This window comes from Castanea sativa, chromosome 3 (genome assembly GCF_040712315.1).
Source record: "Castanea sativa cultivar Marrone di Chiusa Pesio chromosome 3, ASM4071231v1".
Classification (NCBI taxonomy): Eukaryota; Viridiplantae; Streptophyta; class Magnoliopsida; order Fagales; family Fagaceae; genus Castanea; species Castanea sativa.
Window position 1 is genome coordinate 28,001,744 of NC_134015.1, and position 24,646 is coordinate 28,026,389.

General features: G+C 31.6%; 2 protein-coding genes and 1 non-coding gene across 3 annotated transcripts; 2 read left to right on the forward strand and 1 right to left on the reverse strand.

The window, feature by feature from the left end:
• Positions 1-5,975: 5,975 nt before the first annotated feature.
• On the forward strand, positions 5,976-7,968 carry LOC142628238 (defensin Ec-AMP-D2-like). The gene is made up of 2 exons (XM_075802298.1): positions 5,976-6,138; positions 7,563-7,968. Exons 1-2 carry the CDS (start codon positions 6,075-6,077, stop codon positions 7,730-7,732), a joined length of 234 nt encoding a protein of 77 aa, XP_075658413.1. The 5' UTR covers positions 5,976-6,074; the 3' UTR covers positions 7,733-7,968.
• A 6,395-nt stretch (positions 7,969-14,363) lies between these two features.
• On the forward strand, positions 14,364-14,437 carry TRNAN-GUU (transfer RNA asparagine (anticodon GUU)). The gene has a single exon. It is a non-coding gene; the product is annotated as a tRNA-Asn (tRNA).
• A 578-nt stretch (positions 14,438-15,015) lies between these two features.
• On the reverse strand, positions 15,016-17,042 carry LOC142629342 (lignin-forming anionic peroxidase-like). Its single transcript, XM_075803304.1, has 4 exons — positions 16,667-17,042; positions 16,391-16,582; positions 15,759-15,924; positions 15,016-15,648 (listed from the first exon to the last, which is right to left on the reverse strand). The coding sequence occupies exons 1-4, from the start codon at positions 16,880-16,882 to the stop codon at positions 15,257-15,259; spliced, it is 966 nt and encodes a 321-aa protein (XP_075659419.1). The 5' UTR covers positions 16,883-17,042; the 3' UTR covers positions 15,016-15,256.
• Positions 17,043-24,646: the final 7,604 nt, after the last annotated feature.

Below are 24,646 nucleotides of genomic sequence, written 5' to 3' on the forward strand. Positions count from 1 at the left end.
TATAGGAGTCTTTTATTACGATCAAACGTGTAACGCAAGAACATCTTGTGTTCACGCTTGTGTGGAGATAAAGCAAAGCCATATCAAACATATCGCGTGATGTATGTTGATTTGAATTAGGAGTCTATGACACCTAATCAATGCCCGACGGATATCTAATGCCGACACCGTCCAATATGTGTTCTTGTAATATCAATCCGTCGTCTAACCTCATGTCAACATCACTCCGTCGTGCTTTGTGAAGAGATATCCGTCTTTTACTTTTATCCTCTTCAATGAAAAACTCATTTGTTTAGTTAAGAAGAAAAATGAGAGGATGAAAAATAAAATTGGCATAAATTTACAATTATGTCCTTATTAAATAAAACAAAAAGTAACACTTTTTTTTCTTCAAAATTTGTATGTGAATAGTACTTGATTTATATATAAAAATTAATAATAATAAATTGATGAAAAAAAACCATAACCGTTGATCAAAGAAAGAATAACTCGATTAGCACAAAAAAAAAAAAAAAAAAAAACAGAAGAGGGGATAAGCACCAAATAAAAAGAGAAAAACAAGACAAAGAAGCGATCAGATCAGCGCAAAACAAAAAAAGAAGAAACATATTGAGCATAGAAAAAGACAAACGGAGCAAAGTAGAAAGGAAGAAAAGGACATAAAAGTTCAAAAAATTGGGATGCTAGATGGGGCAATTTCGTCCAAAACATGGTTAGCATTTTCAGTCCAGTTTTCTCCCTGAATTGGTATGATTGAATTATGGTGGCCCAGAGAGAAAACTGCCGACCAAACCATTTTTTCCGCCTCTCTTTCCTCCCAACCAAACATACCAATTACCCATTTTCTCTCATTCCTTTTCTATCCCTCCTATTTTACCTCCTACCAAACACACTCTTAGAGTGTTATTGTGGTTTGATGATATTCTCAACTCGCCTACACGGTCCCCACGTTTTTTCACACCTGTAATACTACTAAAATTTTTTTTTTTCAAGTGTAACTGTGAAACTAGGGCAATTCGGGATTTGATTCCTTAATCTAAAATAACCAAAAAGGCGGAATAATGGCATTAGATCCTAAACTTTTCTCTTTTAAGATCTTTGAACACTGCTCACCATCTAATCGCATGTGATAACTGATAATTGATCGGCTTTTGCTAAAGTAATGGTGATGCATATGATTATGATTCTATGAATCATGTGAGGAAAGTTTAAAATTCTCCTTGCATTAACCATTGCTTCTACATTATCTATCTAGTTCTACATTTCTTTACAGAATACACTGTGGAATGGATGCTCAATAGTAAATAAAACTCATAGTTGACCTTCTCTTTTTTTTTCTTTTTTTTTTTGGTTAATTACAATTTATTCACATGTGGTTTAGTCGAAATTTAAGTTGCCTACCTGTGGTTTAAAATTTGACACTTTACCCATCTGATGTTAACTCAATTAAGGTTCCATAACTCACTTCTGTTGAAAATAAGGCTAAATATGTAATTTTGCTCTCATTTTATGTCTCTCTTTCTCCCAAAACATAAAAGAACAATGAAAAACAAGATAAAAAAGTGAGACTTTTGTACAAATTAAGAACAAACATTTGATTAGTGAGATTCATTGATTTTAATTTTTACAAAATCCTCACTTTTTATTTTGTTTTCCCTTGTTCTTTTTTATTTTTTTAATTTTTTATGTTTTGGGAGGAAAGAAACATAAAATGGAAACAAAATTACATATTTAGTCTCATTTTTAACAAAAGTGGTTTATGAAACTTGAATTGAGCTAATCTTAGATGGGTATAATGTCAAATTTCAAATCACGGATAGACAACTTAAATTTCGGACAAATCATAATAGATAAGTTGTAATTAGACTTTTTTTTTTAATATTATATATATATATATATATATATATATATATTAAGAATCAACCCAGACTTGAGCTTGACAGGAGTGGAGCTAGGAATTGTTGTTTGGGAGGCCAAGTTGCGATACTAATATATTTATCAAGACAACCTCACACACACGCGCGTTTTTATTTTATATATATATATACACACACACACACACACATACTTTTTTATTTGATAAGTTATATATACACACACCTAGCGAAAAAAAGGCTTAATATTTTTAATCAAAATTATATATGATGGCGATCTTTCATAAAATAAAATTAATTTTTTCCATTTTCATAATGAAATTCTTAAAAAGTTTCGTTTTAAATATGAAGTATCAAATTTTATACTTAAGTAATTAATAAATCTTTGAACTTAATTAATAAAATTTTCAAAAATATGAATGATCCAAAACTTGGAGGAATAAGTTAGATTCCAAACATATTTGAAACTATTTTGCTCTAATATGTTATGTGGCAATTAAAGACACATTTCATGTGTAGTTTTAGTGACAATAATTTTTTAATGAGTCAATGACTTGTTAATCGCCACATAACGGATTAAACAAGATAGATTTAAACATGTCTGATGCCAAACTTTATCAAATATTTAACAGATAAAAAATAAAATTACAAAAAATAAATTTATATCTCTATAACTATTAGAATAATTATTTTTTTAGAACATTATTAAACTAATTCAAATATTTAGAAAAATCAACTCTTATTTTTATAAAATAAATTTTAAAAACATTAAAATAATTATATATTTAAAAAATTTTCAAAATGGGGGCTATGGCCCCCACACCCTTCAAAATAGTTCACTGAATGTTATGTTCCAGAAAAGTACCAATTGTCGGTAATGGTTTTCTTACTTTTCTGGAACGTTTTTTTAAAACCATTACCGACATTCTAAATATAAATAAATCAAAAATAAAAAACCTTTAAATTTGTGTGGGCAGAAGTCAAAAAAAGATTTCTCTCTAATTTTTTAAAGTTGTCGATAAAGTTTCATTTTTCTTTTAAAAAGCTAGATTAGTATTGGCGTTGGAAAATGGACATCATTGCCGATTCTACTATTGGACCGTCAGTTTTGTTATTTAGCTTTAAAGTCGGTGAAAGTGGGACTCCTATGATCTTATATGATCTTATCCCATTGAAGTAGAATTGGGTTACTCACTTTATTATGTATTTGATTTTGTTTTTTAGTTTCGTGTAGCATAAGAAATCGGATACGATGTACAATTCTGCCATCTTTTACAGTTGTACCATACCACAACTTTGATTTTCTACGTGACAAAGGTTAAGGCAAGTCTACCGCCGCAAATTTTTACATAACTTTGTCATAATTTTGGCACGTGATACTTATAAATAGTAAAATTATGGACTTATATAGATCTTTTATTTTATTTTCATCACTTAATAATTATGATATAGGAAAGTTATGAAAAAGTTGGTGGCACTAGATTTCGTGTGTGTTTGGATATGAATTAAAATTATAAATTATTTCACTATTCAACTTATTTTTGCTATTATTTATAAGTTTCACTGTACTTTTTGGCATTATTTATGGGCTCACTGTACTATTTCAATCAACTTTTACCTTTATTTACAGTACTTTCAGCAATAAATTTTTAGTTTCAGTAAAATAAGCGGTATTCAAGCAAACCCTTACTCCAAAATTTATATATGAGCCCCACACAAAATTCCTATTAACAACTTATTTTTCTATTTTACATAATCACTTTATGAAAATATTTCATATGAGAGGATTAGTTGCATCATGCAATTAACCCTCTCCCTCTCATAATAATTTTTTACAGTTTTTACTTCTTTACTTTCACTTTTTACTTATTTTTTTATTATTTATTTAATTGCTGAGATTTCAAGTTAAAAAAAAAAAAAATAAATCTCAATCATTCATATCAATTGCATCAATTCCTGATTTTAATCCTCTATTTTATACTTTATTTCATTGAAATATCAAATTTTTTTAATTTTTAAAATTATTTCTCTTTCTTCATATGCAACAATTATCATTTACTTTCTTCATTCATCTCCAAGATACATAAGAAAAAAACAACAAAAACAACAAAATACAAAATTAACAGTATTAGTGTAAATTTACATAATTATTGTAACAAATTTGTAAATTTACACAATTATACACGAACTAATATAGGTCAATTTTAGGCAAAATTATATAATTTTACACATTTTTCTATTATACACAAACTTATACAAATGCTCTTATGAAAAAGTTGTCTAGGTGTATTTTGGGTTTTGTTGAATTTTGTGAGAGTGATCTTGTATCACATTTTCTTAATGACACTTTCTGTTGTTTAATATTTGTGATTTGAACGCCACTACCTACTCCTCTGTTATTATCTAACTAAAAAAATAAGAAATTATTAGTGAGATTAAATGAAGTGACAGTAAAGGAATTAAAACCAAAAAGAAATCTGACATACCCAAAAATTATGTTGATGAATTAGATTTTGAAGAGCTAGATTTCATGCAATTCGACTCTTCATTCTTCAACATGCGGATCTCTATTATTCATAATTTGTGCTTTTCAAAAATTAAAAAAATTAATATTTTTTTTGCTATGATTAATTATTTGCCAATTGTCTCAAGGCGATTGCAATTATACTTAGATAAAGTAGCCAGGTGATACAGTGCAGGCTGCACCGAGAATAATCGAGGATTTCTATCCCAGTTTGTAAAAACAGAGAGCCAAGCACGTTGATTTCATATCCAATACCATAATTAAGCAAGAACACCGCGATGGCGCGTTAGATCTACATAAAAGAAAGTAAAAACAGAGAACCAAGCACGTTGATTTCATATCCAATACCATAATTAAGCAAGCACACTGCGATGGCGCGTTAGATCTACATAAAAGAAACTGTCTCTAGAGAAGGAAAGAAAAGAGAAGAAAACGTTACAGCCTACAGGTAATTGGACATGTCACTAGTGTCAGTGTCAGTGTCAGCCATGAGCAAAAGGCTGTAGATGACAGATAAAAAATAAAGCAAAAGTTGTACTACAGACAGAGTAGTCAGGACACATTCAGGCGTATTTATTGTCACCTTTTTCTCCATCATTTATGATTTATAGCGGTAAAAGAAAAAGAAAAGAAAAATAAAAACCCAACTTTAAAGAAAAAACCAGTTTAGTTTTGAATTAGAATAATTTTATTTTCTAATTTTTTAAAATTAATTTCAGTTGACATGTACGTAAAACGTTAAATTTAAAGGAAATGTAAATTTAAAAATTCAAAGTTAACTAAATTTAAAAGAGATATATTTTAATTTGTTTGACTTTGAATCAATTTTTAAAATACAAATTATCAAGTAAAATTAATTATGTTGTTCTGAGTCCAATGAAAAGATGTGTCCTTTTTTTATTATAATTTTTTAGTAATTTCTTAAGTCGGTAAGAAGTGATCATAATAGTGTGTTTTGATCAACTTGATTGATAAAATATTTTTACCTAAAAAAATAGACTTCTAAATTCTATTTACACTATGGGTACCTTGATTTAACAGTTAAAAAAATAATTATTAGGAAGAAAATACAATAAATTTTAAATTATATAGTATAAATAGAGTTATGATTAGTGCAACAATATTTTATAAAAAAAAAACTTGTTATGACATCTGTTTTATACTAATTAATATTCGAATCACAATTGTTTAAAAAAAGAAAAGAAAAAAAATGATAACAATATTACAATACGAAAAAGGCCTGGTTAATGTGTGCTTTAAAAGCACATATTAAGAGTGATTAGTAGGGTAGTTTGATATGAAATTTTTGTAATTTGAAATGAGATTTTTGTAATTTTTTGAAATACGTATAAGTAAAAAAGTGTGTAAAAATATATGTAATATTATTTAAAATATAAAATGTAAGTTTAAACTTACACACCAAACAGGCTTAAACCATTCATTTTTAAAAATATTTTATAAAAGATTAAAAAAATTTCGACAAAACTTATTTCAAAAATAATATACTGTTAGTAAAATCCTAGGAAAAATACCAAGGAAAATCCATCGTTTAAAACATGGTCCAAACGCCTATTTAAAGGCCTTGCTTAGCTACCTTACTTGCATCAGCAGTTCAGCACTCAGCAGCTCTCTCACTTTCGAAGAAGAAGAAAGAAGAAGAAGAAGAAGTAGAAGAGATGGAGCGATCCATGCGTGTGTTTTCCACAGTTTTCGTCGTGCTGCTGCTTCTTGTGGCCACAGGTTGTTCTTTCTCATACACTTGCTTTCTACATATATAACATATATAGCTCTAAATCTGTCTTAGAGTTAAGTATATAACATAATTGCATAGTGCAAACTGCAGGCATATATGGTTGACAAGGCACTTTTGAAGTAACTCTGACCTGTGTTTGTATTTTGTGTGTTCCTTTATCCCCACAAAACGAAAGGACAAGCTTGTCTAGCTAACTCCTCAAGCTTCATTAAAGAAATTTTGATCGTAGTCATTTCTTCACATGGTCTATAAATTCATTGATGGCATATGACAATTTCTTTCTAAAAGTTTGTGAAAGAAACTCGATTTGAGGGAAAATAAAATGGAAAGGATAAATCATTTAAAGAAAATAAGAACTTTTTTTTTTTTAATAAAGAAAATGAATTATCTGTTTAGATAAATTTTTTATCTTAAGTTTATTTTAACTCAAAAATCAAAATAGTTGTTTTTGAGGAAAAAAAAATAGTACTTTTATAAAACATTTTCAATCTGCTGTTTAGGAAAAGAAAAAAGAAAAACGAGACTTTTGAAATCTTGCTTCTCAGAGTAAGTGTGATGATTTTTCTTTTTTAATTTGGGACTTCCTAGAATATATATGCTCAATTTTTATTTTAATAATGAAACTTTTACTTCTTCAAAATTTTAATTTTGATTTTATGAAACAAACATGCATGATTATATATTATTTATGCCACATCTAATAAAGTAAAACACGCTTTAAAAAGATTACTATATTTTTACAATTTTATTATTGCTTAGACAATTTCAAATCGAGATATATAACTTTGGGTTGAAAAACTGTAGTGACTGTAGTGACTATAGTTATACATTAAAAAATTGAGCAATATAAATATACACGCATTTAAAAACTATGATATTTTTCTCAAAAAAAAAAAAAAAAATATGATATAAAATTTTTCTTGGTTAAAATTAAAATTTACTTCGAATCCAGTTAGGAATATTTTTGTCAAGATAATAATTTATAGTAAAATAAATTATGATTTTGGGGTTTGAAGTAATAAATTATTAAGGTGAGAAATCTAGAGATATTGATGAAGATCTAGTCCAGATCTCACTATTTTTTTCCCTACCAAAATAAATTTAAATTTGAACGTCTGGATTTAACTTTTTTTACCAAATCTGGATGTTCAATGTATGGATTTGATCACTTTTTATTAATTAAGGGCTTTTATGTGGCATTAACAATCTTATTAAAGATAAAAGGGCAAACATTCTCATAATCCGGTTTATAATCTGTAGTTTCCACGCTATCATGCTAAAAGATAGTGTGGATCTTATATTCTTATAATCGTTTCAAATATTTATCAGTACAAGTTAAAGTTATACATAGTTGTCACGCTTTACCACTACTAAAAAAGAAATGTTTGGAATTATTTTGGTGTTTGAGCAGAGATGGGGCCAATGGTAGCCGAAGCTAGGACATGTGAGTCACAGAGCCATCGCTTCAAAGGCCCATGTGTGAGGAAGAGTAACTGTGCTTCTGTCTGCCAAACGGAGGGCTTTCATGGCGGCCAATGCCGGGGATTCCGCCGCCGATGCTTCTGCACTAAACATTGTTAGTGTGTGTATGAGATCAGTTGGAAGATGATTAATGTTATCATCTCCCTTTAGCTTGTGTGAACCGAGAATAATATGACATATAGTTGGTTTTTTCTTTTTCTTTTACCTTGTGTCCCAAGAATAATAAGACCCTTTGTAGTTTGTATAAGGGGTTTCGTACTCTTCTATCGTGTAAGTTTCATCAGCTGTTGTAATGTATCATTTTCTCGGATAATGTTAATGTATTATTATCTCTCTCTCTCTCTCTCTCTCTCTCTCTATTTTTTTTATTTGGGTAGAAGAGGCTTTTCATTAACAAAAACTAAAGTGCCCCATTGGAGCTTGCAGTCCGGTTATACAAAACACCAGCAACATCTAAACTAAGCAGCAACAAGACCTCCAAAGGAGGCAACAAGACCTCCAAAGGAGGCTCCAAACAAGCAACAAACTCCTGAGAGATAAGTAGAGCTCCTCTTCTAGCAAGAGCGTCAACGCACTTATTGGCTTCTTTGTAATAGTGTACCATAGGAATCTGGCTAAGTTCCTCTTTACAGTAAGCCAGAATAATATCAATAGCATTAGACGACACTTCAGCTTTGCACTAAGATCAAGCACCAGCTTGGCATCCAATTCAATCTAAACAGCTAGCAGATTCACAAAGAGTCCGAGTTTTATACCATCTCTCAAGGCCCACAACTCCGCTGAAACGCTCGTAGTATTCCCAATAACTCTAGCGTATTCTCTGATCCAATCTCCGTTAGCATTCCTTATAAGTTCACCTCCCCCGGCCATACCAGGATTTCCTAGAGAAGAAACATACGAATTGAGTTTCCACTAATTAATGGGTTGGCAAATCCACTTCACCTGGATGACTATCTAAGACGAAGATTTCTGCTCTTCGCCCTTAACAAAGATGTATTCAGTGGCTTTTCTCTGACTTATATTACACTTTTATAAATTTTCCTTTTATTTATATATGTATATAAACTTGATTCGAACTTTAATTATTAAACTAGTCTCATTTTTAAAAACAAGCTGCATGCCCTGATTTCAAAGGAACAACAGATAATTGTGGGTGACAATGTTTGGGCTAAAATGGAAATTTAACATTAATTTTTAAACATGATAATTAGTAGGTACTGTTTTTAAACTATATATTTTACTAACATCTCGAGTCTAAGAGAGTTGATTTTAGGCTATAAATCGAGTATTTGAGACTCGATTTTCATGGTCGGATCAAGTCTGATGTGGCATTTTTTCCACGTGGACTCCACCTGAAAATCGAGTATCTGACACTCGATTTATAACTTTCACTTTAGTTTTTTCTTATTTTCCTTCTCCTTCTTTTTTCTAAGTATCATTTCCTCTGTGTATCTGTTGTTCATCTTCTTCCTGCACAAGCTCAGCCACCACAGGCCCATCGCCGCCGACCCAGCCGCGCGACCCAGGTCGCGCCGCCTGGGTCGTGACCTGGGTCTCGCGCCTGGGTTGCGACCTGGGTTGCGCCGCCTGGGTCGTGACCTGGGCGGCGCGACCCAGGCGCGTGACCCAGGTCGCGACCCAGGCGCGAGACCCTGGTCATGACCCAGGCGGCGCAACCCAGGTCGCGACCCAGGCGCGCAACCTAGGCCGCGCAACCTAGGCGGTGCGACCATGTCGCGATTTCTGAGATTTCTTAATTTTTTTTTTTTTTGGGAGAGACTTGAAATTTTTTTGGTTTGTAAATCGAGTCTCTAAGACTTGATTTCCAGGTGGACACCACATGGATAAAATGCCACATCAAACGTGATAGACCATGGAAATCGAGCCTTTGAAACTCGATTTTGGCCCTCAAAATCGACTTTCTTAGACTCGAGATGTTAGTATTATATTTACTTTCGAAACAGTGACTACTAATCATGGTTTTAAAAACCGAACCGAGAATAAAACCGTTTTTTTCAAAATTTCCGGTTTTTGACCGGTTTTGATACATATAACCGGACCGGACTGCATCGGTTTTTTCGGTTGAACCGGTCGGACCGGCCGGTCCGGTCCGGTTTTTAAAACAGTGCTACTAATTATATTCTTCAGCAACTATGGCTAATTGCCCATTTTTGCCCAATGTTTGACATGACATGATTTTTCATAGTTGATGTTTGTTGAGGACCATTTTTCACACCACATTAAATTTATTTCATTAGCAACTCGCATTACTTCAACAAATTATGAATTTTGGAAAAACTTCTTTTAAAGCTCAAAAGAGCCCATATTCACAAAATAACGTCTAAGCCCATGGTCCAAAACTCATGGCAATAATATCTCATCAAAGCTCGTAATTCAAGCTCATGGCACAACATTTCATTTTAAACTCATGATCTAAGCTCATGAGTCTCATTGAAGGAATTTTGGGAGTCATGGTTGGAAGGGCCAAGAAGTATGTTCAGTAAAACTCTAGTGGTTCAAAGTTGATAAAGAAAAACATGTTGCTTGGCATGTCTTCCTCAATTCCCTGAATTCTGACGAGTTAGTGTGTAATAGGTAATATTTGGTAAGTCTCTTATATCACATAACACTTAAAATGATAAAATTCCTCATATTCTTTACATAAAAAATTAATGTTCATCATATAATATAAGTTTAAAAATGAAATCATATTATTTTATATAAATTATATTTTTATTTTTATTTAAATCAATTTTAAGCACATGACTAAATCTATATTAATATCTTATATCTAGTATTAAATACTCTACTTACTCTCCAAGATTTGGTCAAAACACAAAGAGATCATAATTACATTTTTAAAATTTCATCAAATATCAATTAACTAGTCTATTACTTACCAAAATTATATATGGACTAAACATATGGGGGTGTTTGGTACATGCACTTAAAAACTGAAAACATGTGTGGAAATATGTGTGAGTGAAAAAATGTGCGAAAATACATGTAATGTTGTTTAAAAACTGAAAACACGTGTTTGAGTGGGTGTACCAAACGGGGCCAATTTTCCAAAAAACGAAACTTAGTCAAAAATACCAACAATAGTTCCAGCAAAAACTGCCTTAACTCCAACAGAGGCTGCAACAGTTCCAGCAGAAGCTGCAATAGCTCCAGCAGAAGCTGCAGTAGGTCTAGCAACAGCTTAGGTAACTGACATATGTCCAAAAGTAACATCATCAACCCATTAATGCCCAATGCCAGTAGCTTGCTGCCATACCCAAAGAAGTAAGGGTCCTATTAAAGAACTCATATCATTTTAAACTAAGATCCTTAGCTTCTAGCTTCAATACCAAAAATAGAAGGATCTCATAAAGGTTATCTTATCATTTTTAGCCAAACCCATAAATTTAATGCAAAATATTATCTCCAGCAGAAGACCTCACATAGCTGACATCACCTAGCTGTACTACTGTTGTAGACCTGACAGCTACAGCAGCTACTGCTGTAGCAGTAGCTTTAAAGTCTCAAACTTTCTTCATTTGGCTAAAAACCAAAAACCTACTAATGAAACCACTTACTTTATCAAATATTTTTCCTTATTAATTTGTTAAATTTCCCTTCAACTAATTCTAATCTAGTTACATATTTGGTTCTGTATAAAGAGGGCCAAGCCACACACTAACACACACCATCCATTTCTCTCTCATCCTCAATATTCTGAAACTTCATTCATTTTGTTGTCATATGTCTAAACATCTCCATATCTTTCTTCATATCTCCTGCAAAATTTATCTTCTTAGATAACACCTATTACACACACTACTACCTATCTCTTCTACACTTTAATATTCCAAAACTTCATCATTTTGTTGCCCAAAAACACATCTCCATCTCATTCTTTATTTCATATACAAAATCTTCCTTCTTAGAAAGTAACATAACCCATGACATAACACAAAAATCACTACAACAGCAGCTATAATCTCATGTATTTACTATATATAATCTTCGTATTATCTATCTCATACTTTCATATATTTTACAAACACTTTCTTCACAAACCATCCAGACATACTTTTCACATATATTTCTAATATATCCTACAAACACCATATCTTACAAAACACATATGTTCCTTACCATCCTCATACATTTGGAAAGATACCAATACCTCTTCCAAGAACTTATTACTAAAAGCCCTTTCTCATGAAAGGCATATGAACGTTAAAGACTAAAAGTCCTTCTCCTTGAAGGCATGATAATTTTATATTAAAGTCATTCTCATGATAGACATAAATTTTTAACACTAAAAGTCCTTCTTATGAAAGATAACACCTATATTCGACTAAAAACTAAAAGAGTATTACATGGAAAAAATTGTTTAGGTGCATGATAAAAGAGATAAACTTAAACAATCTATGCACACAGCTGGACATATTCTCTCTCCTTTTAGTTGCACTTATTTTTCCCCCTTTAATTGTGAAGTTGTCATGAAAGGACTCATAAAATCACATTGTATCGTTGAACTCACATTATCATGTTGCTGGAATGTTATTAATTTACTAATGTTATACAGCTACAGTTACAAACTATGAAGATATGTCACTATATTTTTATCTTCAAATTTATATTATTAAGTATATTTTATTCATTATCACTATATCACTTAACTAATGTTATTATACTGTTGGAATGTTATCAGCTCATTAACATTACACGGTTAGAGCCATAAATCATATAAAGAATAAAGTGATGTTATACGACTAGAGTCAAAAACATACAAGATAAGTCAATATTTCTTTATCTTCAAGATTATATTATTAAATATATGTTAACTCATTATCATTGTACCGTTGGATGCAAGTTACTTTAACATCATCTTACTATTTAATAAAACATGATCTTACTAATACTTCATTAATGAACATACATATTAATAAATTAATCTACCATCATTGAACATATTATTTGGACATATACCACCGATGGACATATATTATTCAAACATAAACTACCGATGGACATATATTATTCAAACATATACCACCAATGAACATATATTACTTGAGCATGAACCACTACTGGATATGTAATATTTGGACATAAACTAGGATGTGTATTATTTTAGACATAAACCATTGCTGGACATACAATATTTAGACATAGACCATTGCTGGACATACTTTATTGTATTGAATATGAACCATACCACAGTTGGATATGGACTATTGGACTCATCCCATTATGGGACACATGACAATTAATTAATCATTCTAATGGACATCACTTAACACATATAATAATAATGTTCAACTCACCATTTAACCAAATCTTTTATGCTTAACATATTATTTACTTCTTTTAACTATCACCATGATTCTAAGACTTTGGGATTTATCTATTTTATAGGCTTAAAAACACACTGGAAGCCATTGGTCTACGCGGTTCAATGTCGAGTTCCAGATTGAACTCTCCAAAACAAATTCGGGTCTAGCAGAGTCACTTCTCTAGCGAAAGACACGTGGCTACGTGCAAAAACCGCCCTTGACAATGTTTAATGTAAATGAGTTTGTGTCAAAGCAAGTCTATCCACTTTGATACAATTAATAAAATGTCTATTTTCTATAGACCTCTTTGGCCTTGTAATAAATTCGAATTGATCTGGTTTTTCGTGTTAAGATGGATTAATCTGTTTTAATACCAACTCATTTAACTCATAAATTAACTTCATTTTTATTCATATTTATCCAACATGAATTTTTATAATTTAAATATATGATTGAGTAATTAAAAAAGGGTTTCGCTTACTTTTACTACTTTTTTAGTTGGACATGTCTTTTTATTTTAAATATACAATGACAAGTGATAGTGAGTTTTAATCTCCACATTTTATTTAAATAAAAAAAGATTCATTTTTAAGAAAGTACTAGAGGAAAATCAAACTCATTAAAAAATCTTTTAAATGCTTTTATTGGTAATCTTTTAAATGCTTTTAAGTTTTGGATTTCTATTAAATGCTTTTAATAGAAATCCGAAATTCCTTAACCCTTTTGCATAAAATAATTAAAGAAGGAAAACAAAAAAAGAAAAATCTCATTTCATTTAATTTTTCTTAGATTTTTTTTTAATTCTAAGTTTGGATAGAATGTCATTGTATTGAAATAAATATATTTCGACTATTAATCTAATTAATGCTTTATATAACTGGGCCATGTTTTTATGATTAGTGTAAAAATTTTTGTTTAAAGAACTAATCCGAAGCCTATGAATTTTTTTTTGTAGGTTGATAGCTTGCATAATATATGTTCATAGACAGTCCACAAGTTTATGGAATAAGGTTTGGGTTTTGTACTGTTAGTTTGTTATTGTTGTTCCCACTTCTCAGTACTTTAAATGATAATTAACATTTAATAATTCAATTTTTATAAGAAGTTCCAACCATTTTTCGTCTAGAGACATTCGACTTTTGAGCACTGTATGCATAATGAAGTTCCAATAGGAAATTTCTTTATTTTATTTTTTTTGTGGGGGGGGTAAATTAGTAATTACGTAATGTATTTTCCCTAGGTGCATTATTATTTATGGCCTCCAGCTCCATGTTCGTGGGACCCTCCAAGGATGACTGAACGGAATCTCTCAAGCCTGGGGAATATTCGCATATATGTCTGGAAACGTGTATACAGCCATTGTTTAAGAAATCTAAAAGTAATTTATATATCTATGTCATATAGCTGGAATAGCTCAGTTGGTTAGAGCGTGTGGCTGTTAACCACAAGGTCGGAGGTTCAAGCCCTCCTTCTAGCGTTGCGTTTTTTATGCTTTAATAATTTTAATTTTCAATTTCTTTTTATTAAACCAAATTTAATAATTGATTCTAATTTTCAAGTTTTTTAATTTTCATTTTTTTATTAAACCAAATTTAATAATTGATTCTAATTTTCATGAACTTTCTTCCTAGTATGTGTATGTATTTTATGTAACTAATTTATGATGTGAAATATCAAATCGTTTAATGTAAAATTCAGCCACATAGTGAATTTAAAATTTTGGCCTTCCAAGATCACCGGAATAATTTGTGTGATTTTCAATTTTTTTAATTATAAATTTTTGTATGTGATTTTCATTGGTCAACAAGGTTCGAGCTCTCTTTCTTTGGACCGATTTGTATGTTTATGACGGGAAATTCCAAATTATTTTATGTAAATTTCAGTCACATTGAGAATTAAAACACCATGGCCTGCCAAGATCACATGACCAATTTGTGTATGTGATTTTTATTAACATTTTTCCACAAAATACTAACTTTTGATTAAGTTGGTGGGTTGAATGCACACCTTATTTTGAGATAATTTTTACGAGTAAAATCACTTTTTCAATCAATCTAATCTAAAACAAAAAAGATTTTGCCCTGGAAAGCTTATAAACAGATGAATAATAATGACTACTGATGTACACTTGATGTACTTTGAAAATGATGACACAAAAATGAACTAGTAGGGTGTCATGAGTATCATTAAACTCATTTTACACACCCACTATTTATTGTTTAATTCGAGAAGAATAAATTAGAAAAAAAATTGACACAAGAAACGAATAAAAGTAACAAGCAAATTAGCTGACAATTTAATTGACAACATTGCAAAACTTTCGAATCTGTCCTTCAGAACCAGTCTTAGGATCAATATCTCCCATCTTTACCATGGCAGCAGCAAAATCAGAACTGAAAGTTGAAGGGCTCTTGCTATACTCTGTAACAATGCTGTCTGTGGATTCTCCACTAAAGAGTATTTGATCAGATTGAAGAAGGCCCTTCTTCTGAATGAGATTCTTGAAGTAGTTATTATCAAAAGAATTGGGTGTCACCAAATCAAGGGGCGCTAGATTATCACTGCTAGCATCATCAAGTGAACACCTGCGCTTTCTAGTGCTAGCAAAGCCTGCATCGATATCACTTGCATTGTTATGTATCCTATCACGGAATGTCACACATCTTGCTTGGCCAATTGTATGTGATCCTGCATTTCAATGAAGCCAGTTCAGTTAACCATGTTGCACTTATTGTGACGCAAGTAATTAATTTTATTATTTTTTATAAAAATTGTGTCATATAGATTTAGGCTCAAACCTGAGAGGGCAACCATGTCTCTTTGACTCAAACCTTTGCTACCAAACAAGGACGTTAGCCTGTCAAGGCTGTCTCTAAAGCTTGGAAGGTTGCTCTCAGCTAGGCTACGGCTTGCCGTGGTTGAGTCTCTTCTTCCAAGTTTCACTGACCATGTTGGTCCAACCACCTGATTTCATATTAAGAAATGGTAATTAATAATTTGTAGATTAATCATAACACAGCATATGCTTATGGCTACCACAAACAATATTAGTGAAGATTGGCAAGGTTGATACAAGTCTATGTTTCAATTTTTTATTTTTTAATTCAAGTGTTGCAACAAGTGAGGGAACACAGAGTTTTGAACCATGACTCTCTTTATAAAAGAGATCAATAATGTTATTGAGTTACAAAACTTTTAGTGACAGGAGTATTAATGATTATAAATTAATGGATTTGTTAATCAGCAGCACCGGTTCGGTGCTTGTTAAGGTGAAAAAGGACAAAAAAAACTTTAAGAAAAAAGTAAAAAAAAATAGCATATAATATTTAAAAAGTTGAAAATTTGACTAAAAGGTGAATAAAAGACAAAATTGTCAGAAAAAATATAAAAATATTGCTGTTAACACAACCCATAAATTAATAGTACTCACAGCGACAGATGCATCACGAGCAGCAACTGCAACAATATCTGCACATGATACAATGCCAGGACAAATGCTCTCTACTTGGGACTTGGCATCATCAATGACCTCGTATCCTCTAATTGAATCATCATTGTTTATTGCCTTTTTCTCGCTCGAGATTGAGGGAGCATCATCAAGCAAGATTGATGCATCACAACCCTGCAATAATTGATTTATATTTATTATGTTAAATTTACTTATGTTTGTGTGAAAACTTAAAATGATTTCACGAACTTAAATTACCTGAACAAAACAATCATGGAAATGGAGCCGAATGAGTGATGCTGCCATTCTACGCTCACGAGAAACCGCTGTTCTGATAGCTGATCGGATCCTACTAAGTGCATTTGGACATGTTTTGTCATAGAATGTGGAAGATAGTTGTGCTTCACATTGCATATTTGCGAGAAACAATAACATAGAAAGAAACAAGCATACACCTGTACGAGTAGAAGCCATGTTCTGTTCCTTCTAGATGAAAACCAAGGTTTTGACTGTGATAGAGGCACCAGCTCAGTTATGGAAATGGAATACAAAATACCAAGAACGTAAATATTAGAGCTAATCAAGTAGAAGTTTAGAGGGAAAGAGAGGATGGATTAAAAGCACAAGCCTCGTATCCTATATATATATAGTGCTAATAGAAGTAAACACATTGCCTTGTTACATTCTTCTTGTGCATGTATGTGACTTGTTCTTCATAATCTTTCTGACAATGGAGAATTCATAAAATTCAAACGACTATTACAGCGCCTCCATTGAATAGTCTATGTTTTACCTTCTCATTGTATTCCAGTTCATTGTTAGAATGAATCAAAAATTTGAACAATGAAAGGGCAGCATGGAGTGCTGGAGTGTTTGCTTTCAATTAAAGCACACAGATTAAGTGTAAAAAATGTGCAGCTTGCAGGTGATTAATTTCGACTGGTCAAAATTTTCGGAGGTCAGAATGTGACCTTTCGGGGCGGTTGACTGTCTGGTTCTAAGTTCTAACCTAAGAAAATTCCAATGTTGCTCCAATACTGTATCATATCGGTGAAAAGTATACTCATTTATGATTTAAAATTTAAGTATTTAACTGGCTATGAGTCAATGACATGGGCATAAATTATATTATAGCATCAATGGTTTAACAACCTTTGCTTAAGTCTTGGCCTAAAGGCGGACCTTATCCAAAAAATGGATTTGGATGGAGAAAATTTGAGAAAGAGCAAAAACAAAATAATAATAATAATAATAATAATAATAATAATAATAATAATAATAATAATAATAATAAAAAGAAAAGAAAAACATAAGCTAGTGGTGGGATTTTGGAGCCATAGTTTTCAATTCATAAATGGATTTACACAATGGTGTACGTTGGTTGTGAATGGCGTATACATATGGTGTTAGAGCATTCTTATCAAGAATACTAAATATTTTAGCATTTATCACTTCAAAATCTTACTTTATCAATTCTAACATACCATTTTACAATTTACCAAACATCAAACATTCTATTTTTTTATACAACTACATTTAAATAATATTATTTTTATTTTACCACTTTTTCTCTCTTTCCACCACTTTCTTCTCAGTCCAAGCAACCCCAGTTAGCCACTGTCAGCTACCACCACCATAAACCATCAACATTCAATAACAAACCTTGACCCATGGCCAACCCACTGCCACCACAATCAACATCCATCCAAAAATTGACTCCGTAGCAAACAAAAAAAAAAAAAAAAAACAACAACAACAACAACAAAAACTAAACTAAACTTAAGAGAGAGAAGCCTCACCGTGAGAGGAAGAGAGGGAGGCAAAGGATAGAGTGGTGAATAAAACCCACAAACTCAAGACTCATGGTGACCACGACAAGCAAAACCCATCAAACCCAAGACCCACGGCTAGCCACTGCCAGCCATCACCACCCAAACCCACATCCTCATTCCACCATCAACCAGAAAAACAATAACAAAAACAACCTAGAGACCCACGCCTCAGCCACAGCAACCCACCTCAGTCACCACCCACCCACCCACCCACCCACCTCGTTCTCAACCCCAACCAAAACCCATCAACCCGATCTTAACCCAGGTCACGTCAATGATCCATGAATGCAGACCCATGAACCTAGAACCATGAACACAGACTCACTAAATCGCCGGAGCACATCAGGGAGAGAAGAGTGGGTTTTGTATGGGTTCACTTAGAGGAAGAAGAGGCTGTGTTTGTGATGGTGGTTCGGTCAGAGGGAGTAGTGATTAGGAGATGGGTTTGGCGGCGTGGATTGAGGGAAGGGAAGAGCGGCTTGGGTTGAGGGAGAATGAAGAAAAAGGAAGAAGAAGGAGAGGAGGTAGAGGCGTAGGCGTGGGAAAAAGAGTGAACCAGAAAAAAAAAAGAAGAAAAAAAAAGGGAAAACCAGCGGAGATAGGCGCGAAAAGGGAAGCGGGTGGGAGGGATAGTGATTAAACAATTTTTTTTATTTTTTTAATTTTACAATCTTTCTATAGTGGGCTGCTAGAGATAGCAGTCTACTGTAGCTAGATTGCAAATTTTATAGGATTTAAAAGTTTTGATGGAGTATGCATTTTAACATTTATAGCATTTAGCATGTTAAAATTTAGCATTTATACCATTTAGCATTCTTAATGAGAATGCTCTTATTTTTTTTGAGAAACACACACACACACACACACACACACACATATAGGGGAAGGGGGATGAGATAAGAAAATACATTCACACACCATCACCAAAACTGCATGTGGCAGTTAGTGTTGCAGAGCAAAACTTGAACAACTAATATATATATATATATATAGTCAAAACTGAAAGAAAATTCAATTAAATTCTAAATTGGAGTTTAATTTTGCGTCGCGTGTCTCATCTAATTTTTAAATTTGTGTGTCAAGTGAATTATTAGGTGCAAAAATCAAAGAGTCTAAATTTAATTAGATTTGAAATTGAATTTTAATTGGAGTTCAAAATTGCACCACATGTCCTATCTAGTTTTTTACTTTTTATGGCAAGTGAATTATTGGGTGTAAAAATTGAAGAGACTAGATCTAATTGGATTCTAGATCCAATTAGATAATATATATATATATATATATATATATATATGTAATTATGATTGGTTTTAAATGTATTAATGCATATGCAAAGGATTAAACACTAGTGTATTATTAATTATCCAATTAGATAATATATATATATATATATATATATATATATATGTAATTATGATTGTTTTAAAATGTATTAATGCATATGCAAAGGATTAAACACTAGTGTATTATTAATTTTGAGAGGAGACTAAAGGAGGTGGAAATGAAGGACCGAATGAGATATAGTTGAAACTTGAAACCCGTGAGTTAGCCATTATTTTTCGAATGATTAATCATTAAACCCCAAAAAATTGAATCCAACTCTCAAAGAATATGCCCTATCACTTTATAAAGGGAGGAAAAACAAATATAAATCCAATACTGTAGAGTTTCGGTATGGTTTTTGGGGTTATCTTCAACTTATGAAAATGAGGGTGTTGGAGAATATTTATAGGCTTTTAGGTCTTTTAAGGAGTTGGTGCAACACCACCGCCCACGTTGGGCGGAATAGTACTGCTCCAAGCCTTAAAGGCTTGCGGGGTTTGAGGACCTAAGTTCGAGTGGTCCTGGGTGGGGAGGGGGTGAGGGTAGTATATTAGGTTCATTAGATTAGGATTTCTATTTGAGTTCATAAAAAAGGAGTTGGTGCAACATTCTCTCTAGTGGGGGCAATTGACCAAAACTATTCCCTAAGTAGAAATGGAAAGTGAGCAATTTTAAGGTTCTTATCTCTATGTAGTATGCACCATGCGCGCACTAGTGTATGCCACTTCAGTGTTGTAGTTACTAATAGACACGATACTGATAATTTTGGTAGTGGCTGGGTCTTCTTTGTTATAGGATTGGGAACCTCGATTATGGGTTGGATCAAAATGGGATATCTACAATCCATGTATCTCATGCAAATTATCATTTATCAAAAACTGCAAATTTCATTTTTGATCCAAAATCTTTACGAATCAATTAGGAAAATAGAACCCCCAAACCAAAAATCTTACACAAGGAGATTGTGTTCGCATAGTAAATTAAAAAAAAAAAAAAAATAGAAGCATCATAACTTGCATGATGATATCCAACATGATATCATTTTTGGGGCCAACAAGCTCCAATAAAAATAGTTTTGTAACGTAAATATGGAACAATATAAATTCAAGAAGTACAATTCCTAAATAATATTATTGCACAACTTAAAACAACATAATTAAAAAACAAAGTGACACACCACCACGCACTCTTGGTGCGGTGATCACTCCACAAGTATAAATGTATGTGGGGTGTGGGGGGCAAGGGTTAGGGTTTAAGTCTTCAAGAGGGAAGTTCACATACATATACATTTAGATTAGACTATAGTAGAAATTCTATCTTGTATATATAAAATAAAAAAAAGTGACACTTTGGAAATTCTCAAGTAGTAAGTCTTGTTATTGCACCAATGCAAACATTCCTCCAATTGATTCAGAAAAATAGCATCATGTTAAAAAATCAAACATAACTTAGTAATTAATGTGGTAAAAAATAACATCGAAGAAGATGATTAACGATCAAATAAGTAGGTGATCTAATCAGTGGCGGCTCAAGGAATTTTTTTCAGGGTGTTCTTTAAGAAGTATAAATTACCCATGTAGTTTGTCTTTTATAAACTATAATTTGTTATATTATTATTTCATTAATTATAAAATTATTAATTGTTATTTAGCCTAACATAATTTAATTTGTTTGTCTTTTATAATGTATTGGTTAATTAAATTATTAATTATTGTTGTTTAGTTGCTTCATTATTATTATTTTTTTACTAACTACTAGCAGTCCAACACATACCCCATTGTGCATTAGCACATATTAGCACACACCCCATGTGCATTATCCCCAGCTCAATCCACTACCTAGTTCCTAACATAATTTAATTTTGTCTTTTATAATGTATTGGTGCCCGCCTCTGCATGCCTTTACTTCCCTAATTCAAATATCCCACCCTACGGTCCATGGCCCCATCCACCCCCACTCAAAGACAAGAGTCATAAGAGGAGCTAATCAGATAAATTCACAATACACTAAAAGACAGACTCACCAACACACCAATGGATAGTGTCAAAACAGGGGAAAATAATTATTAAGTTATAAAGTAAAGTTGTAAAGCCAAACCAATTACAGTTTAAAGAGAGAGAGAATGAGAGAGAGAGAGAGAGTCTCATTTCAGTTCAAAGAGAAAGAACTCTCTCTCTATCAAACCACAGTCCACAGTAAACCCAAAGATGTAAGAGAGAAAAAGAGAGAGAAGTAAAATGTAAAGAGCTTAAATACCTTGAGGGAGGCCTGAGGGGCGGCGTTGCGGGCCGCGGTAGCACGTTGAGGCGAGGAAAGACTCTAGGCCAAGTGTCATAAGCTTTGATTCGATTGGATCGATCTCGGATCTCCGATGCCCGATGTTCTTTGTTGCACGAGTTTGAGGCCCGATGCAATGACCGATGTGCTCTGTTGTTCGAGTTTTAGGTGGAGGCACCGTGCGCCGATGTGCTTGGTCCATTGGTCATTGTCATTGATGAAGTTTTGTTCTTTAGGTTAGGTTTCTGATTTTAGTTTTTGCTTTACCATTTGATGAATTGGTGGACGCGTATTTGGTTTTGGTAGGTTTTTTTTTTTTTTTTGAGCTTTTTCTTTTTGCTTGAAAGTAGAACAAATAATCCACCAAAATTTAATTTTATTGGCATAAAAAAATTTTGAGGGTGTTTCTATTTTTTTTCAAGGGTAGATAAGTAAAAAATTTTAAATTATTATATATAATTTTTTTTTTCAGGTTAGGGTGGTCCCAGGACCACCCTAGCCTAAACGTGGCATCGCCACTCGATCTAATGCATAAGAATAAGGTTATGTTTGGTAACAGTTTTCGTTTTCTATTTTCAATTTTTTTTTGGGAATATAAAGAAATTTTTTTTTTCTTATATTTTTGAAATAAAAAGCATGTTTGGTTAGTTGAAATTAAAAGAGATAGTTTTTTGAAGAAAAAAAAAAAGAATATACTAAAATATGTTGTTATTAAGATTTGAACTTTAATGCTAACTCATTAAATGAGATAGATTCATTAAATTAAATGCATATTTTCATTGATTTTTGAAAACTAGAAACTAAAAAAGCATTTTGCATGTTTTTAGGTTATTTTTGGTAACAGTTTTTGTTTTTTATTTTCAAAAACTTTTTTTTGGGAATATAAAGAAAAAACAATTTTATTGTATTTTTGAAATAAAAAACATGTTTGGTTAGTTGAAATTAAAAAAATAGTTTTTTGAAGAAAAAAAAATAGAAAATACTAAAATATGTTGTAACTAAGATTTGAACTTTAATGTTAACTCATTAAATGAGACAGATTTATTAAATTAAATGTGCTTTAATTGATTTTTGAAAATTAAAAATTGAAAATATCTTTTTGCATGTTTTCAATTTCCTTCACAAATTGAGTTTTAAAAATAGTTTTTGTTTTCTATCAATTTTGTGTTGCCAAATAAGTTTTTTAGTCTCAAAAATAGAATTTTTTTTTTGAAAACAGAAAATAAGGGGAAAAACAGTTACCAAGCATGCCCAGTTTCCTTTACAAATTGAGTTTCGAGAATAATTTTTGTTTTTTTGTTCATTTTAGGTTGCCAAACAAGTTTTTTAGTCTTAAAAATAGAAAATTGTTTTTGGAAACATAAACTAAGGAGAAAAAACAGTTACTAAACATATCCTAAATATTTAGGAAGGGAAAATTTGCTATTTTTTAGTACCACTAAGAATGTCTATTGATAAACCATAGTCACAAATAATTAATGTCTATCAAAAACTCTTTTGTTGTACCTAGGGGCGGAGCTGTGTTGAAGATTGGGGGGGGCCATGACCCCCCAAAATTTTGAAAAATTTTAAATTATATATATAATTATTTTAGTATTTTCAAAGTTTAGTCTATAAAAATAAGAGTTGGCCCCCCCAAATATTTGAATTAGTCCAATAATGTTCTTAAAAAAATTAATTGGTCTAATAGTTATAAAGATATAACTTTATTTTTTACAATTCTATTTTTTATTGTAAAATGTGCTCTTACATCTGTTAAATATTTGATAAAGTTTGGCATCAAACATGTTTGAATTTATCTTTTTTTAACCCGTTATGTGGCGATTAATAAGTCATCAACTCATTAAAAAAATCTTGTCACTAAAACTACACATAAAATGTGTCTTTAGTTGACACATAATAGGTTAGAGCAAGATAACTTTAAATATGCTTGGAGTCTAACTTATTTTAATGTTTTTAGTTGCATGTTTTTGAAATTTTCATTAGTTCAATTGAAAGATTTTTTACTTTAGTATAAAATTTGATAATTTGTATTTAAAATGAAACTTTTTAAGAATTTCACTATGAAAATGAAAAAAATGAATTTTATTTTATAAAGATCATCATCAAACATAACTTTGATTGAAAATACTAAGTTCTTTTTTTTTTTTTGTTGGGTGAGTGTATATATATAACTTATCAAATAAAAAAGTGTGTATATATAATAAAAAAACGTGTGTGTATATATATATGTATAGGAGGGTTATCTTGATGAATATATTAGTGCCACAACTTGGCCCCCCCAAACAAAAATTCTTGGCTTCGTCCTTGGCTGTACCTATATATATATGTATGTATGTATGTATGTATATAAAATTATCATATACTAAATCAAGAAATAATGGCAATTTATTTGTTTTTCCATTATTTAGACATTTTGAAATGAATGTTGTGAGAGTATATAATGCATGTCCACCATAATAACAACTATTGGGGTTGATTTAAGGAAAAAATACAATCATATTATTCATACATATGTGCATTCACGTTGAGAGAGAGAGAGAGAGAGAGATTTAGAACCATTTCCAAATTTTCTTCTTGGTATGCCGAACGTAGCAATGTGTTATGCAATGTGATTGACCGTGGGGATATTTTTTCGTACTTTTTGCATTTATCTTGGCATGATTTAACAAGATTATATATTGGCTCATTTAGATACAATGGTTTCTTTATGCAGTTTTCAAAAGACTTCACAATTCATTTATAAAATTTTCGACCCGTATATTGGCTTTCGAGAACAACCTTCAACTTCATAGACAACGCACTC

Bases quoted from the DNA above. Each gene is read 5' to 3' on its own strand.
- LOC142628238 (XM_075802298.1), top strand. From the start codon at position 6,075: ATGGAGCGATCCATGCGTGTGTTTTCCACAGTTTTCGTCGTGCTGCTG. The intron at 6,139-7,562 runs GTTGTTCTTTCT...GTGTTTGAGCAG, and splicing joins GCTGCTTCTTGTGGCCACAG to AGATGGGGCCAATGGTAGCC.
- LOC142629342 (XM_075803304.1), bottom strand. From the start codon at position 16,882: ATGGCTTCTACTCGTACAGGTGTATGCTTGTTTCTTTCTATGTTATTG. The intron at 15,925-16,390 runs GTGAGTACTATT...ATATGAAATCAG, and splicing joins CTCGTGATGCATCTGTCGCT to GTGGTTGGACCAACATGGTC. The intron at 15,649-15,758 runs GTTTGAGCCTAA...ATTGAAATGCAG, and splicing joins AGACATGGTTGCCCTCTCAG to GATCACATACAATTGGCCAA.